Source organism: Vidua macroura, chromosome 1 (genome assembly GCF_024509145.1).
Source record: "Vidua macroura isolate BioBank_ID:100142 chromosome 1, ASM2450914v1, whole genome shotgun sequence".
Lineage (NCBI taxonomy): Eukaryota > Metazoa > Chordata > Aves > Passeriformes > Viduidae > Vidua > Vidua macroura.
In genome coordinates, this window is record NC_071571.1 from 145,798,824 (window position 1) to 145,815,491 (window position 16,668).

Consider the following 16,668-nt stretch of genomic DNA (forward strand, 5'->3'; position numbering starts at 1 on the left):
ACGCCTTTCTTGCTGCTCCACTCATGGGACAGGAGGTTGTCATGATCCTCTCAAGGACTGCAGGCCACACCAAATCATTTAAAGGTCCCCAATAGGCTTCTTGAATGTCTACTGCCTTTCCAAGCTGGTAGTGTCCAGGTGCTGTGTTATTTTCCATTTCCACTGAAACTTGGCTTGCATGATACGAGGGCTGTGCTAGACCATGCTTTGGATCTGACAGTGCAGGACTTGTCATCCTCTGTGAAATTCTTGCCAAGTCTGGATCTAGAGGAAAAATACCCTAAAATCTGGGTCTGAGGCAGTTTCTGTTGCTATTCAGCCCAGCTCAGTCAGATTTTGTCTCATTCTTATCTGAGGACATTGCAGACAAAGGAAATAAAGGGCTGGGTAAGATGGGTCAAATTCTAATTAGTACAATAGTGGACCCCAAATCCTTTGAATATATGTTTTATGGGGGTTATGCTAATATCAGTAATACCACGTGCCAGTGTACAGTCTTATGAACTGACTTGTGGTTTCCCAGATTGTTCACTTGCTGGTTTAATTTTGTCCTGTGCCAACTAGCATTGTCAGACAATGCCCACACAGTGATTTGAAGAGTGTTGGGGTGACATATTATTCCCAACTCTGTGTAAAGTTGGGAATAAATAAGTTCCATTTACTGATACAGACCCACTCAAATCTCTGGAGTACTTCTTTAAAAGGGATTTGGTTCCACTGGTGATTTTATTAACTTTACCTTCTTTTTGCAAGTGCACAGCCCTGGGCTGTGTCTAATAGAGGAGGGGAAGGTACTTACTGCAGGAAGAGCAAAGAAAGACACTCCAATGAGAGAGAATGTGGCTGCAATCAGCCGTCCCTCCCATGTTTTAGGGGTTTTGTCACCGTATCCAATCGTAGCGAGGGTGATCTGTGGGCAAAAGAACCAGGTTTAATGTAAGAAAAACAAAGCCAACAGCTCTGTGTAAATGTCACCATGAGAGCTGTGTAACTCACTTAGCCCTGGGGGTGCTCATGCACAGCTTGGTGAAATAGGATCTTGAGGATGGGTCAACCAACTTTTTGGTGGCATCATAATCACAAGGCACTGCATGGAGAATGGCTTTAGTCTCAAAGCAGCTGCCTCTTCCAAATGCATTTTCTGCAAGTGAACTCCACATAAATCTTCTGCCCACCATCAGTACACAGTCAGGAATGGGATTTGTCAGTTAACAGCTTGCAGACCCTTAACAACCTAGTCAGAACTAGCTCTACCTGAAGTCCTGGTCTTTTTAAGGCAAAGGTATCTTTGTGAAAACATTCTCCTTTCTGGCACAATTGTTAATTTCCAGCTGTGTACATTTTCTCACCACTAAGACTCTATCTAAATGTCCTGGATACAAAAGGACATGGAAACATCCAGGTGTTCTAGGCAACACTTGGTATCTTTTGACTAATAATGGGGGGAGGGGAGTATCTTATATTTATGAGTGAACTACATTGAATAAAAAATATGCTGCTGAATTTAAGTCACAGCATGACATAGACTTCCTTAACTATCAGTAGCAAAGCAACATGAATTCTGGAATGGCAGGAATATCTGTCATTGAATGAGTAGTGGTGCAAACCAATACCCCTCTCTTAATCAGAAGAGACAAGAACAGATGTATCAAAAATCCCTCTCGTTCAGCATCATTCCACCAATGGCATTCCCTGATCTTTGGGGAATGCATGTAAGACATGAGAATTGCTATGTAAATCTTTCCAGAAATATATTTTTACTTCCTCCATCTGAACCCAGAGACATCTTCAGTCACTAGCTCCATAAGAACAAAACCTGCCATGTGTATCTTCCTCAACTGCCCAAACATTTGGCGCTCTTTGACAGCCCAACAGACCCATCCACTGGGCAGCTCTGGCTCTGCCATTTTCTGAGGAACACAGCTCTCACTGCAGGACACTGCTGGCATGAGAGCTCAGTCTCCCATAGTGCAGTGATACCCAAAGAGATGCTCCTCTAAAAGAGGTTTCCCAGCCACCAGGAACACAGATGGATTTCTGAAGGAGGTTTAAGCACCTAAGGGCCATTTTCTGAAAATCAACCTACAGGGTTGTAGGTTCTGTTAATTGGTTGTAGGGGCTGTTAATTGGTTGTAGGGGCACCCCTACTTTGGTAATCTTTTGGTGTAATGTGCCTTTCACCCAAATATAGTAGCACTTGCACTGTAATCCATAAAACTTTATCTCTTCTTGGATATGAAGTTTTCAAGAAGGGTATAAGGTATTTTTTGAGTCACTTACCAGCCCCCACCACAGAGCATCTGCATAGGTTTCAAACTCCTCTTTCATCTCCACCCCATTAGCATCTTTTTCAGGAACATCTTTTTCAACCAGATAAACAAGAAATGAGGATAAGATGAGTGTCAGGAACCCAATGTACCAAGCAGTGATGAGTTCCTGCAAAAGAAACAGATGAATATGGAGGGGCTGAAAAGAGCCTCAATATCCACAGTGGCAGAGTAAACATCAGGAGGAGAGAGAAGCACAGAGGGTAACAACAGAGCTGTCACTGCTGGCTTTGGTCACATCCATGACCAGCCCAGCTCAGCACTTAGTGGGAAATAATGCAGAGATTTACAAGAATTGGCCCTTACACAGAATCTTCCTTAGGAGCAGCCTGGAGGAATCTGCAGTTGTGACTCTGCATTAAGCTGGGTTGAGGGCTTAGCTGCTCCTGTGGCACAGGGGGTGCAGGGCTCTGACCCTGACCTTGACTCTTTCCTTTCCTTCTGCCCCTGGGCTAGGTCAGTCTTGGCAAGGAAATCAACAGCTCTGCCCTCTCCCTACCTGCAGAGAGCCAAGGCTGAAGGATGCACTTCCATCTCTTCAGCCATATCAAAGCTGATCCCATCATGAATGATGTTTTCAAAATGAATTCATGAAATAAGAACAGATTTTGAAAGTATTCAGTGTGCAAACAAACCCCAAACTTTGCTGTTTTAGAGAGAATGACTAAAGTGGAATGTCCCACTGAGGTGGGGCATGCAGCAACCCAAGTTAAAATCCCCAAATCCCAGCAATATCTGAAATAAGGCAGAACATTTTTTAAGGTTTTCAGCGGTCAAAAAATCAATATTCCAATTAATTTTTATCATTCATATTAGTCATTCATCCAATTCAATTAACTGCATTGAGACAAAAAAAAAAAAAAGTTGTAGCTGATAACTTTGTAATTGAATCTTGAAACAAGTGAAAAACTTTCTTAGCTAATTTCTGGTGTGCAGTCACAGAAGGAAATTGTTAGCAAAATTGTCTCCAATAAAGCAAAGTTTTCACAACTCCCTCTAACCTCCCTCAGCCAGCTGAGGTCTAAAAGTGCGTTCTGGGGAACCAAACAATATTTTAAAGCAATCCCACACAATGAAGCCTTTAACAATTTCTAAACAATGTTTTTGTTACATGGACTTCTTTCACGATCTGTTTCCTTAGAAACATTTTTGACATAAGTGTTTATCTGCCTCCTGTCTTGTAGCAAGTTTATAAGAGGAAGAAGCAGAAGTTCATAAGAAATGAAGCATGGTGGGCATCCCCATTAGTCCCATCACAGAAGCAAAGTCTAAATATGCTATGCCAGCTGGCATTTTAACTTTCAAAACCGCCTAAAATGTCAGGAATGTCATTCATGGGTAAGAAAAAGCAGTATGTTGTGGAGCATATGCAATTTTTCTACATCCTGTGCAGATGAGAAATCTCATCTAGAGAATTTTTAGACAGACAGTTTTTAACTTGAAATAATGTTTTGTAAAAATACAAGAACACAAGTACCTGTCTTGTTTTTAACTTGAAATAATGTTTTGTAAAAATACAAGAACACAAGTACCTGTCTGGTGCAAGACAGGGTGTGTCTGACTCTAGCATCAAGTTAGATCAAGCAAAGATGACTTTAGAAATTTTTGCCTGTCTGGGTTCCCACTGTGTCCATCTCTGTATTGTCTGACCTAAGCTTCCAAATAAAAATTTTACCAGTAGCTCCTTTGGAAACCACATTTCTGTGCACATTTCTCAGGGTAACCAACCTCTTTCCATCCCTTCAGAGGCCTGCTCCATCTGTTGATCAGACAAGTCAGAGAAGCCACTACAAATGTTGCAACTTCCCAGGCGTTTTTGTCAAGGATTTCAGCATCTTTCACTATAAAAGGGATGTCCCTGCTTCCATTCACAGTAAAGGCAAAATTCTTGTTGTAACATGTGGGAATGAACACAGTCTCACTTCCCAGCACCACTACTGAGCACAAAAAGGTAAAACAAGGGGCAGAAATGGTTTAGAGAATCAAAAAGGGAATAAAGCTGAAAGAACAAAACTGTATTTTGAACTGCTAAACGTAACCCCAAGACACTGTTGTACCTGTGCATCCCCTCTCTTTCCTTTTAATCTTTCTCCCCAAGGCCCATCTGAGCCCTGCAAGCTCCTCACTTACTTTGCTGTGTGCACAAATAGCTGATCCCAAAAGTTTCCATGTGCCGCCCCGCCTGTCCATGCGGAGCATCCGTAGGATCTGAAGGAAGCGGAGGCTTCTGAGAGACGTTGCCAGAACATTGCCCTGGTTCCCAACAGCAACCACTGGCACTGAAGCAATCAGCACAAAGATATCTGCAAGGCAAAAAGAACAAAGCCTGCCAACAAAAGTGGCCCCATCACCTGCTTCTTAATCCCATCTGGTTGTGCTGCAAATTTCCCTAGGCGAGTTTCGAAGCTGCCTGAAAATGCCTCCTCTTGCCAATTAATCAGATATCTGCAGCTGCCACACATCAGTATCAGGCACAGAACCTCCTGGAAAGCCTTGGGATCTATTTACAGATCAATGCCTGGACCTGAGACACTGAGCTCGCTTAGGGATGCATGGAAACAGTGTCCAAATGCTGACAAAAAATCAGCCTTAACCTCATCTGTACCACTGGAACACCACAGTGAACAGGTCAGCAGATGAGAAATTCAGGTTTGATGGTACACATATCATTTTATTCTTTTGGCTGAGTTTTCCCACTAAAATCTTGAAGTCAGTAGTACTATTTTTTTGTAAGAGCTCACAGGAGCAATTTGCTGATAACTGAAAGGTTTGAAATTTGAATAAATTCTTTTTGTTTTCTTTCTTTTCCTTGTTTCCCCCTTCTTTTTGATCCTTTATACACATACAACAAGAAAGTGGTACCAAACAGCTTCAAATATTCTCTGGGCACTCAGTCTTTGAATTGTCTTTATATTCTCTTTCCAGCCAAAAAAAGTTGATTTCAGATTCATTCACTTCCAATCATTCTCAAAACAAACTTGTACCAGTGACAAATGAGAGATGATTTTAATAAATCCAGGATATCTTCTGGTTTTTACCCAGATATCAATGAAGATTCATACTCAGAAGTGAGATGACACTGTTACTGAGAAGGAATGAGACAGTATAAATCCCACTTGCTCACATCTGCTGCCTTCACAAACCTACTAGAAGTATCTGTACAGCAGTAGCACCCTAAGGAGCATTACTAAATTGAGGATAGTACAGATGCACAAAGAAAATTTGTCACAATTTTATCTATAATTTAGCTCCATGAGATAAACAAAAGGAGGGAGAGGAAAGAGAGGCTTGTATTCATGCAGCACCATGGCTTCCAGAGTGTTATGTGCTGTACAAATAAAGAAAAAAACCCAATGCTTGGCCTGAAGAGAATCGAAACAAGTGAGGATATCCTAAAATCAGTGAATGAATGGGGATGACCAGTGTTCAGGGCAGAGTGAGCTCCTAAATGTTGGCTGGTTGGTTTGTGGATATAATGAGTAGTTGCAGGAGGGTATTCAAACATGAATAATGAGTAATTTTATGGATAATTATAGGCAGTGCCTTCCAAGCCTGAAAGACAACATGGGTGAAATCACAAAGATACTTGTTTGCAAATACAGACCAACAATACAATTGTAAAACAAAACACAAATATGAAAGGGAGCTGGGGAAGATGGTATACACTTGGGTTCTCAAGTGGTTTGAAACTGAAGGCAGAGAGAGTCTTCCTGAGGATGAGCTTAAGAAAAGTGCAATGGGGCTTAGCACAAGGAAAATGTATTTGAAGAATAGAATATTTTTTTTTTCCCTCACTAACTAGGTAGCCAAGTGTGTCTTAATTACAAGTTATTGCTGGCTACTTCAAATAATTACTCCAAGCAGGACACAGGTCCTGACATAAAGGGCAGATGTGATTTCAGTGCTCTTTGCACTGCCAATCACCAGTTTTTTGACATCCCCCAAACTGGTTTAAAAAGAAAAAGGACATTAATGAGGCAAACAGTAGTAGAGAGCATGTGCCTACCCAGCATGCACAAAGGCTTTCTGGCAAATTTGAGTCTCCCCCTCCATCCTTTGTAGCGACAGCAACAGCCAGCAGCCCAGATTCTTAAGGCAAACTCTGCTCCAAAGATGAAAATGGCAAAAGTCTCCTGTATCAAGACACAAATGATATTGTTAGTCTCACAACAAGTTTTGCAGTAATTCTGGACAAAAGGATACAGCTGAAGGAAACAGATGAGGTGCAAGTGTTAGGATATGTGTAAGAGAGAGGAAAAGAGTGGAGGAGAATCAAGATTGATGACAGAGGCAAGGCAAAGTGGGGGCATAGTTTTCCCGCCTGCTAAGTACTCTGAAGGAAGAATTTGCCCCTGCTGTTGGGTAAAAGTGAAGTGCTTACCCTGCCTTAATGGAAGGACAATTACTTTCACAGAAAGACCTCCTGCTCCACACAAAATGAGCAGATGTATGTGAGAGGTGACTGCAAAGCCCCCAGGGCACTCTGTACCCACCCCCAGGGTCACCCACCAGCAGCTCATGCAGCCATATCTGTCCAGACAGGGCAGGGTACAGGATACTCATATAGTCATAAGTTTAAAGCAGTGATAAAGACACATATAAGGCAAATTTAAGGCATATGTTGTTCCCTTAAATTTCTGGTGGATGAAAGAAGAGATTTTCCACCTTGCTCCAGTACCTTTCTAAGCATGAGGAGGGAATGGGGAGCAAAGAGCTTCTCTGAGGTGCTCAGCAGGGTGGGGTGCCAAGGGCAGCCTGGGGTACGTGGCTGCTTTTCCTCTCTGTGAATTGCTGGCAAGAGGGAAAAGGGGACTTTTCCTCATGCTCATTACCCACAGCTTCTAAAAGCTGCTGAGAGCCACATAAAAATAAGCACAGGAGAAGGAAAGATAAGCTCAGGCTTTTTCAAATGTGAAAGATGAGCCTAAGCAGGGTAACAGAGACCAAAACCGAGTTTCCCGTTTCCTGAGGGATGGAGGTGTTTTCATACAGGCACTTTTTGAGAAAGAACATGCAAGGGGAATTCATTCCTTTTGGCATTTAGATCTTGCTTGAATCTATATGTCTCTGGAGGTACAAGGGGAAATGGAAACTGAGATCCTGGAACTAATTTTGGTGTGCAGTTTCTCTAGGGATACTTTAAACAAGGCCAGGTTAAGTGAGACATTGTGGCCTGTATTTTGTGATAGCTATGGGAGCAAAGGAAGTTCATTTTTAGGGTCATTTTCATAAAATGTTGAATTAGCAATTTTATATTTAGTGAGGTTTTTTTTTTCTATTTTTTAATTCTTCTGCTAAATGGGAGGCATTGCTGAAATAAAATCCTGAGCATGAACTTCAGCATTTATAGAACAAGCAATCTGGAATGTGTTTGCTGTGAATACGTTTTCTCCCAAAGGCACTGCCTACAGCAATTTCAGTTATGCTGCTATTGGACACAAGCATGAGTCCAACTTTGATGACCTCCCTTGAAAGAAAAACTAGGATTAGTAGAATACTATAGAGTGAATCAAAACTGTTGAAAGATTCCTCCAAAAAATATTTTTAAAGTGTGCTTAGGTCTGGCATGGTCAATAGGAAATTTCCTGATAATCTGATGGAAGGACTGTTAGACAAATGCTGAAAAACCATTATTTAAAAGCCTCAGGCTAGAGTCTTTCCTCTCATTTTCTTTTTGCTCAGGAACCTCACCTACTTTTTACTCAGTTGGTGTTGACAATGTACTGGGAACTCTCCAATATGTAAGTGTACAGTCACCGCTCCAGGACCAGGAGCAGAAACCTCACTGCATGCACAGCTGGGAGTAAGTTTCCATCCCTGCTGATGGGGCTGATTTCAATTCCAGGACCTTACCAGGGCAATGCAGCAGCCACCATTTACTTACCAGCAAGAGGAGCCAGTCTCCAGAAACTGTTTCATACTCCTTGAAAGTTGTCAGGACTGCTAAGATCAAACACCCCAAAACAATCAGAAATCTGAAACAAAAAAAAAAAGCACAGCATTTTTAATCCTCTCTATATTTGCACTGGAGATATTGCCTATAAAACCATGAGTAGAGACCTCTATGAGATGGCTGCTCCCTGTTGGCGAGAATGAGGGAGGTTCTGATGAAGATCAGAAGTTTTCAACCAGGTTGGAGCAGGGGGAGCTGGCAGTCATGGCAAGACCCAGAGTCAGAATGTTCCTGGGGCAGACATGCTTTAATCAACTCACATTCTTCAAGAATGAGATGGGTGATAGTGCATTTTGGGAAGGGGTTGTATGATATGCAGAGGGCTGTGTTGCTCAGGGGGTCTATTCCAAGCTGTGTGCTGCCCAGAATGGCACTGCAGTTAGAGTGCAGTGGATCTCCCTGGCACATCCTGAGGCCTGGGAAACAGTAAACACTCCACTGCAAGGCAGCACTGGGACAAACCCTCCCTTAAAAACTGCATTGTATTTCTTTTTTTTTTTTTTCTTCTCTTTTTGCACTCATTTCTATGCAGTTGAAAAGATGAAAAGGTTTGAAAGAGTAACAAGAGAGGGTTAATTTCTGCTAAACTTCAGTAAACAAAGTGTGTGATAAATCATTGCCCGTTATTTTCTGTCTGTGAGGCTCCAGAACACAGAGATTTGACTAAAAATTTAACTCCCACTGCTGGCAAATCCAATTCAGTCTAACTGATCTGCTTTGCAAAACTATTCCCAAGTTCAAGCTATTCAAAATCTTTTTTAGAAGTGATTACTATGAAGCAAAGGGGAAAGCTTATATTCTGGTACTTCATGTACCCAGATCATGGGCATTTTAATGTGTTTCTAAAACTTGATCCACAGGAACAGAGGGGCAGGTGGCCATGGAAATATTTTGAGTTTAATGAATAAATTAGAAAGATGTCTTTGTAAAAGCTCTGGATCTCCTGCTTTCATAGCTGGGGTACATCAAAGGTATCATAGGCATTAGGTACTGAAATTATCCAGGGAAAAAAGCTTGTGAAGAATCAAGCTGTGTTTATGTGTACTACCTGCTTTGAATTTCAGTCTGGTTCCTGTAGTGTGATTTCATCTCTTGCTGAGAAAAACTCCACTTTGTTTCACTGGGTGAAATGAGCAGAGCCAGAGCCTGCAGAGGAGGCAGTGACAAGGGAGCTCAGCTCAGCAACATGAAAACCTTGGGGTTTCATTTCCTTCATGTCTGAGAAAACCTAGGGCTAAAGAATGGTATTCTGAGAATGTGCAAATTATTTGCAGCTGGAGTGAAAGGGCAGAGGCGAGCTCCAGATAGCGCCTGCTGGTTTTTGGGGGGAATTTCCTCCGAGCAGAGTGCACTAGCACCTTACATGCAAGGAAAAGACAACAGTGAAACACTTTATAGCAAATCCTGAAGGATTACTTTGCTGTGGCTTCTCTGAAATTCACTGTTCTTATGCCAGGAACATTTCAGATCAGCCATTTTGAGCAAGGTTAGAACAGAAGTAAATGTGTTTGCTCATGCTAAATAATTTTGGATTTCTTTGGCAAGTTTCACCTTTCCTCACTCCCCAGGCCTGCTCTAGAGCATGGGTTATGTAGTTGGTAGGAAAGAGACCAAAATGTGTCTTTTGCCATCTACCTATATCCACACTACTGCTACTCAAGATACTTGGCAGTTCACTTAGGAATTTTGTGGTGCTCCTGCCATGCCCTTGAGCTCTGTCACACCATATATTCTTGTCCCCTCCATGCAGTTATAAAGCCAGTGGCTCCCTGGCTTCCCAAGACCCACGATCCAGCTGTCCTGAACCTCCAAGAGCAAACTGGTGAAAACTAAGCAAAGACAACATGATCTCTTGGATTAACTACAAGCCACCTATGCTCTGCCACACTACAGCCTTTAGAGTGGTACCATCGCCAACACCCCATTTAAAGCCTTGAGCAGCTGCTGCTTGGTACTTTCCATTACAGCCACTTCTTTATACCATGTGAAAATTCGGTCACCCATCAGCTCACAAGTGTCATTTTAATGATTTAATGAAAGGTGAAACACACCGAGAGCAGTCCAAGGAAATGACATCATCGCATTACATCATAGGCTACTTAAACTAAAGGCATGAAATTACGATGTCATTTAAAAAAACGCCGCTGTCAATTAAAGATGATGTACAGACTTTTGTCCAAAAGGAAGTCAGAAGATAAGTTAGTAGTGAAATCATCTTTTTTTGCCTAGAAATGCCTGCGGCTTTACCACTAGAGGGTACCGGTGCTCCGCAGAGCGAGGGGTTACAGCTCCCTCGTTTCGAAACCGACTCAAAGCAGGGGATGTTCGGGTGACTGCAGCCACGTACTTGATACAAGGAAAGGGGTAATGAAAGAGTTTGGTCAATAAAAATCCCAGATGTTGACACCAAGGGACAGCTGCTCAGTGCTGCTGGGGGTGCAGCTTGTTCAATCCCTCCGTGTGGCACAGAGCATGCTGCAGGTCCCAGCTCCAAGTGACAGCCCACCCATGAGAACAATAGGTAATGCAGGACAAAACACCCACTAAAAGTAGGATGAGAGGGTCATACTGAAGATCACAAGTCGTTATGAATAAATCTTGAGGGCAAATCTGAGAAGAGATTGTGGCCTGAACCCCCCATTGCAGGAAGTGCATGAAAGCGCCTCAGAGGTGCCATTGCCGAGTGGGCACTGCAGTCCCCAAACCCCCGAGCCCACAGAGCCTCGCTCCGGCTCCTTCCCGCAGGACACTGGGGTATGAAGGGATGAAAAGCCCGTGTTAGTACCCATAACCACAAACCATCTTGGAAGGGTCTGCTTTCCTCCTGCTGCACCATATTTGAAGGGTAAACGCCAACTGTAAACACCCACAAGTTAATCAACGCACATCTCAGCAGTCCTCCTCAGCCTCTGCAATCATTATCACTGCAGCTCATAGCACGCCATCAATTTTAATCTGCATTGATGCTATGCAGCCCAGCCTCTTCTGGTCTGGATCTTGATGGTTTTGAAGCCTGCAAGTCTCCCTGTGTCCTCTTTCTATGGAAGATGTCACTCAGATTCCACCCTTCTCACATCAGTCCCCCTTGCTCAGCAAAGATGATAAGAAAGTTCATCTTCCCCTTGCTGCTACTGCCCATACTGTGGGAACACCTATGCCCATATGGTGGCCATGCAAACATAAAGACAGTTGTCAACAGGACAAGTAGCCTGAGTCTACACTGCCTAATTTCATTTTGTAGAGGCAGCAGTGTGGGCTGAGTGGTCGAGTCTGGCTCTAAAATTGTAACAAGAAAATCACAGGGTGAGAAACTGCTGAAATCACAGAGGATGAGCAGAAGAAAGACTACCACTGACCAGGACAATCAAGGAACAGAAGGGGAGAAAATCTGAAATTTAACTCACATGGGACATAGAGCACTAAGGGTTGGAAGAAAGAAATAGGGTGAAAAATCAAGGTTTAAAATGAAAACTCAGTCCTATTAAGTCAAAGCTTCCTATTAAACTGTGTTTCAGCAGGTGGCAGTCCAGACTTCAAGAATGTATATCACATATGCCAAATGAGGATCTGAATGTGTTCCTCAGCTTTTTAGAATCATCCTTGCCATTATTTTACATAATTTTTCACAGCACATTACATGGTTCCTATTTGCAGCATTATGCCTTAAAAATCTGATTAGTTTGTTGTATGCATAATTTCCAGACCACCAAATGGCAGTGCTTGTTTGTTACTGTCACAAATAACATATTATTCAGGTTAATATATTTTCTTAGTTTTAGAAATTATATATTTAATACTCATATTTTATAACTGCACTATATTGTTGTGTTAAAAAGAGTATTAAAAAAAAATTCTTTCCCAGAAAAGCAGAAGTAATTTACAACTATGTATGATCATGAATCTAATATTTCTTGTATGAACATCACAGACTGTTTTGTTTGGTACATTTTTACTTATTTTGCTATTCCCCATTCTTTGAATTTTTCTTCTATATCTGTTTTCATTTGAAGCCAATAGAACACAGATCTAGCTGAGAACCTTTATGTGTTTTATATATACATCTGCTCATCATTTCTTTCACCATCCCTTCCTTCAAAATTGTAGGAGCAGATCCTGTAGGAATTTGCCTGTAATCTATTCCAAAACAGCTTTCCTATGAAGTTGTTTTGAGCACTAGATCTGCCATAGGCAGGCCAAACTACATTTGCATTTGGTATCATTTTGACAAATTTTTGTGCTGTGGGACACAATGTTAAGCCTCAGTGAGGTTTAGTTAATAGAGAGGAATGTGCTTCTGTGTACAGCTCAGGTTGATTTAAAGCAAATAGCTCAAGCTGGGCAGGAGCACCTAGAGAGGATATTCTCTTTAACTCTAAGGACAGACTGATGATGAGCTCCTATGGAGAGGTTTACTGTGTAAATTAGCTGAATGCCACCCCTTATGTTTACCCCTGGTTTGGATATAATTATAAACACCACCTCTTCATAATGTTTATGTATTTTTGCTACTGAAATTAGCCAGCCAGCCACAGCAGTTCTGGTATGTCTGAAATCCCTTGCTGTAAATTTAGGTATCACGTCTACATGTGGTCAAGGATCCTGGTTACAAAATTATAATCCAGGCTTTGGTTAAGAAAGCCTCTAGCCTCTAACTGAACAGTTACTAGCAAGAAATTACCCCAGTCCAACAGTGCACAGATTTCTTTTTGCTCTCTCATCTTCAATACCACTTCTTGCAAGACATTGGGACTCTTCTGTACACAAATGTTCTTATGAATCTTAGATTTTTCGGCTGTGCTTCATTTTGTATTTTATTTTCTTCCCTTAAAGCTTGTGCACTGGTTTCATTATGCTCTGCCACCTGGTAAATGCTAATGGAATTCTCTAAGATTGTGATATGTAAGGAAAATCTGACAGTGTTCTGCTAAATTTTTGGTTTAGGGTATCCAAAGCAATATGGTTCTAAACCATGATTCCCACACAGTTTCCCAAATTTCATATTGGAAAAACCTTATTTTGTTCAGCTATTGGCTTTTACCCATAAGGATTAAAAATGCATCTTTTCTCACATTTCTTTCAGTTGCTCTATATTCCTACCCACCATCTTTTTCTCTTCTTCCAAACTTCATTTTTCACAGAACATCTGCAGTATCTTGCACTGATCGCTTTATGGTTGCTAATGAGAAACTTGAGTCAGGGTTTTTAACACTAAAAAAAAAAGACAGTACCAAATATTTGAGAACAGCTCTTCAGAGAGAAGGGAATGCATGCCTGATTTCCACAGACTCTGGAATATTCATTATTTAATATTTAGATTCTTGAATGTCTGCACTTCCCAGCAATAGGCCAGAGATCATTACTGAGATAAGGGTGACAGAAAAAATCCAAACATTTTGTGAGGCTACAAAAGGGCCGGGGATGCATGAAAAAGCACTGAGAAACTTAGTGGAAGTCCTGGAAGAGAAGAGAAGAGAAGAGAAGAGAAGAGAAGAGAAGAGAAGAGAAGAGAAGAGAAGAGAAGAGAAGAGAAGAGAAGAGAAGAGAAGAGAAGAGAAGAGAAGAGAAGAGAAGAGAAGAGAAGAGAAGAGAAGAGAAAAAAAGCAACAAGAAGGGATTTCCCTGAATGCACACCCACAGCTCCATGTAGAAATCCCTGTCCCAGTGCCATTGTACAGCAAAGACAGGGTAGAAATGCCATGCTCAGTTAGCTGTATTGCACTCTTGCTTTGCTGCCATGGCAGAGGCAGAAAAAAGTCCTTCACATGATGCTGAGGGAATCCCTAGGAAGTAAAGAAAGATCCCCAAAAGAGCCCTAGTCTAACTGGCATACAAGCTGACCTGGCAGGTGATGAGGTAGTAGGCCAGAATGACACTTGTCCATTGGTGACAGAAGTGACAGACTTTTTCGTGGCACAGCAGGAAGCTGAGGCAGAAAAGCCCAAACCCTTACTCGTGCCAGGTTTTTGATGGCCTTGGGCTCTCATTGGCAGGAATGCCTCTGAATGGGCTTCACTGCTATTTCCATGAATCTGGAAATCAAGACCTGGGAGGAGAAAGCTGTGTTTCACAGCAGGGCATTTAGGGTGCAAAAGGACAGCTTTTATATCAGATGGTTCTTCTTTCCTCTCCTCCATGTACTAGCCAAACAAAGTTAAAGCTTCCTTGTCTTGCTTTTTTTCAGGCCCAGTCCTAAAACCCTTTTTCTTCTGAGCCCTGTTGACCAGCATTGCCATGTTTCTCAGAGGGTCTGACATGCTGGCACATTTTGGGTCAGCAGTGTCAGACAGCACAGTTACCATCAATCTGCATTTTCTGTCAGAAGAATGGCCTGACACATTTCCCAGGTTTGCTGGTATGAGACTGCAAAACAGCCCAGAGCATGACATTTCCCTGCCTGTTTTTTCTCAGCTTAGAAGACAAGAGTCATATACCAAGATCCTATTTCCCTCCTGGGACAAGTGTTAAAAGTGCTCCAAAATTCCTGGCACATGTAAGTTGCTGGGAGAGACCAAGGCAGTGCCTGAGTGGGGGACAGATGGCAGAAGCAAAGGAGAGTCAATGACAGCATTAGCTACCAAGGAGTTGGATGTCTCCTATCCCCTGTATCTTGAATAAGGATGGAAAAGCTTCTGACTTGCAACCTAAATATCCTGAATTGCTTCATTAGTGGTTTTAAATTCTATTTTTATATCAAGTGAAGGACATCAGACTGAACTATTGTTTGGGGCTTTTATCTGCCATGACCAGAATGCCTATCCATGGGCTTATCTCTGGCTGGCAGCAAGCTGCTAATTGAGTTGAGACACACAGACTACAGCACACGGTGAGCCATCAGTGCAGCAGAGCAGGGAGAGCGCAGAGCCAAACCACATCACCCAGCAGCCCCAGCTGCAACAACCACAAATCAAATGAGTTCTGACAGGGCATTCTCCAAAAGACATTAAAAAACTGGTGTGGAGCCATTTGAAGGTAAACCTTAAGATTCCTACACTGGCTTCTGCTAAGTTTTGCAAAACAAAAGTGCTGGACCTTTGAAAGCCAGCCTGTAACTGAGTGGTCAAGTACCCAGAGTTCAGCAAACTCTGTAAAGAAGTGAATTCAGGTGATAGAAAGAGCCTAAGGCAAGACTAGCAATCATCCATATCAATGCTTAAACATCTGGAGAAAAATTTCTAGGAAGATACCTTTTTAAATATCACCCAAGACTGCTGTGTCCAGGGGGACAAAAGATCTAAGAGTCTACTTCCAAACATGACAAAATCTTAGGGGTACACAAGATGTAGTATGTTTCACAGAGACACGCACTGATCTCCCCCACAAACCTTTCCTTGCTTCTTTAGAAAGGAGATGAATGAATTATACTCTCTGAATAAAGTTTTAGAAATCTCAAAAAAAAAAAAAAAAAGCAAATGAGAATAATTTCTGAACACACAGTTGTGACTTCTGCCTTGATTGAACACAGTGTTATAATATTTTCTACCTTCTCATTTGAAATCAATAAAGATCAAAAGACTGTAGCTGACAGAGAAAACAAACAGGAAAACCCAGTCAAAGAGCCCACCCACCCTTCCTTCCACCTGATCAAACTGCCTTTTCTTGCAGGAACACACATCAAATATATTAGGTCCTCCAAAGCTGGCACACCTGAAAGTAAATTTCTAATATGAAAGCAGCAGTGTCCAGAAAAAGCCTCTGTAGTCTCTAATACAGAGTTGCTAGGTAGGAAATTGATAATAATAATTTGGTGGTCAGATAGATTGTTACAATGAACTGAAAAGAGAATCTTTGTTCTTTATGCAAGACTTCAACCCATTTGGGAGTATTGATAGTTGGTTTTTCTTTTTTTTTTCTATTTTTGACCATACATTGCAAACCCCATATTTTCAAAAATGCCAATAATTCCAACCCAATGTAGCACTTCAGCCATGTGGGACTGCCAATTCAAAAAACAATTTTCATCTGGGATTGTATCTTCTTTGCCTGTGCCTTCTCAAACTCATCACACAGTCACCCCTGTATGAGAACATGAGCACTTTCTGCAAGGATCTCAGCTCTCCCTTGGAAAGGGACATTCAGAAGAAAATGCTGCAATAGACTTTTTAGCCTGGTCAAAGATTTGCAGCTGTGTAAGGAAGAGGTGCATGGCTGCACATGACCTGTACCCCATAACAACTCTGCCAGTACACTCCAGGTCCAGGTAAGAGCTCCCCCTAAACCCAGTATTGCCTAAGTGATGAGATCCAGCCCACAGGCTGAGGGTAGGGTGGAGTTATCTGAATCTTCCCAGTTTAATATTTCAAGTTTTCTCAGTTCCTATTGGGCACCAAACAGTAACAGAGAAGAACTTGTCACCTTACAGGTGGAGTGGATGAAGGGGAGAGGAGAACC

At 42.0% G+C, this 16,668-nt stretch overlaps 1 protein-coding gene across 1 annotated transcript in view; it reads right to left on the bottom strand.

Annotated features, from left to right (window-relative positions):
- Positions 1 to 16,668, bottom strand: part of KCNQ3 (potassium voltage-gated channel subfamily Q member 3) — a 185,593-nt gene that overhangs the window by 23,388 nt on the left and 145,537 nt on the right. The window contains exons 2-6 of the mRNA XM_053993650.1: positions 8,212 to 8,302; positions 6,334 to 6,460; positions 4,458 to 4,630; positions 2,281 to 2,436; positions 800 to 910 (exon numbers count right to left, since the gene is read on the bottom strand). Of these exons, the coding sequence (XP_053849625.1) occupies positions 800 to 910; positions 2,281 to 2,436; positions 4,458 to 4,630; positions 6,334 to 6,460; positions 8,212 to 8,302 (658 nt within the window). The remainder of the gene's footprint in view (positions 1 to 799; positions 911 to 2,280; positions 2,437 to 4,457; positions 4,631 to 6,333; positions 6,461 to 8,211; positions 8,303 to 16,668) is intronic.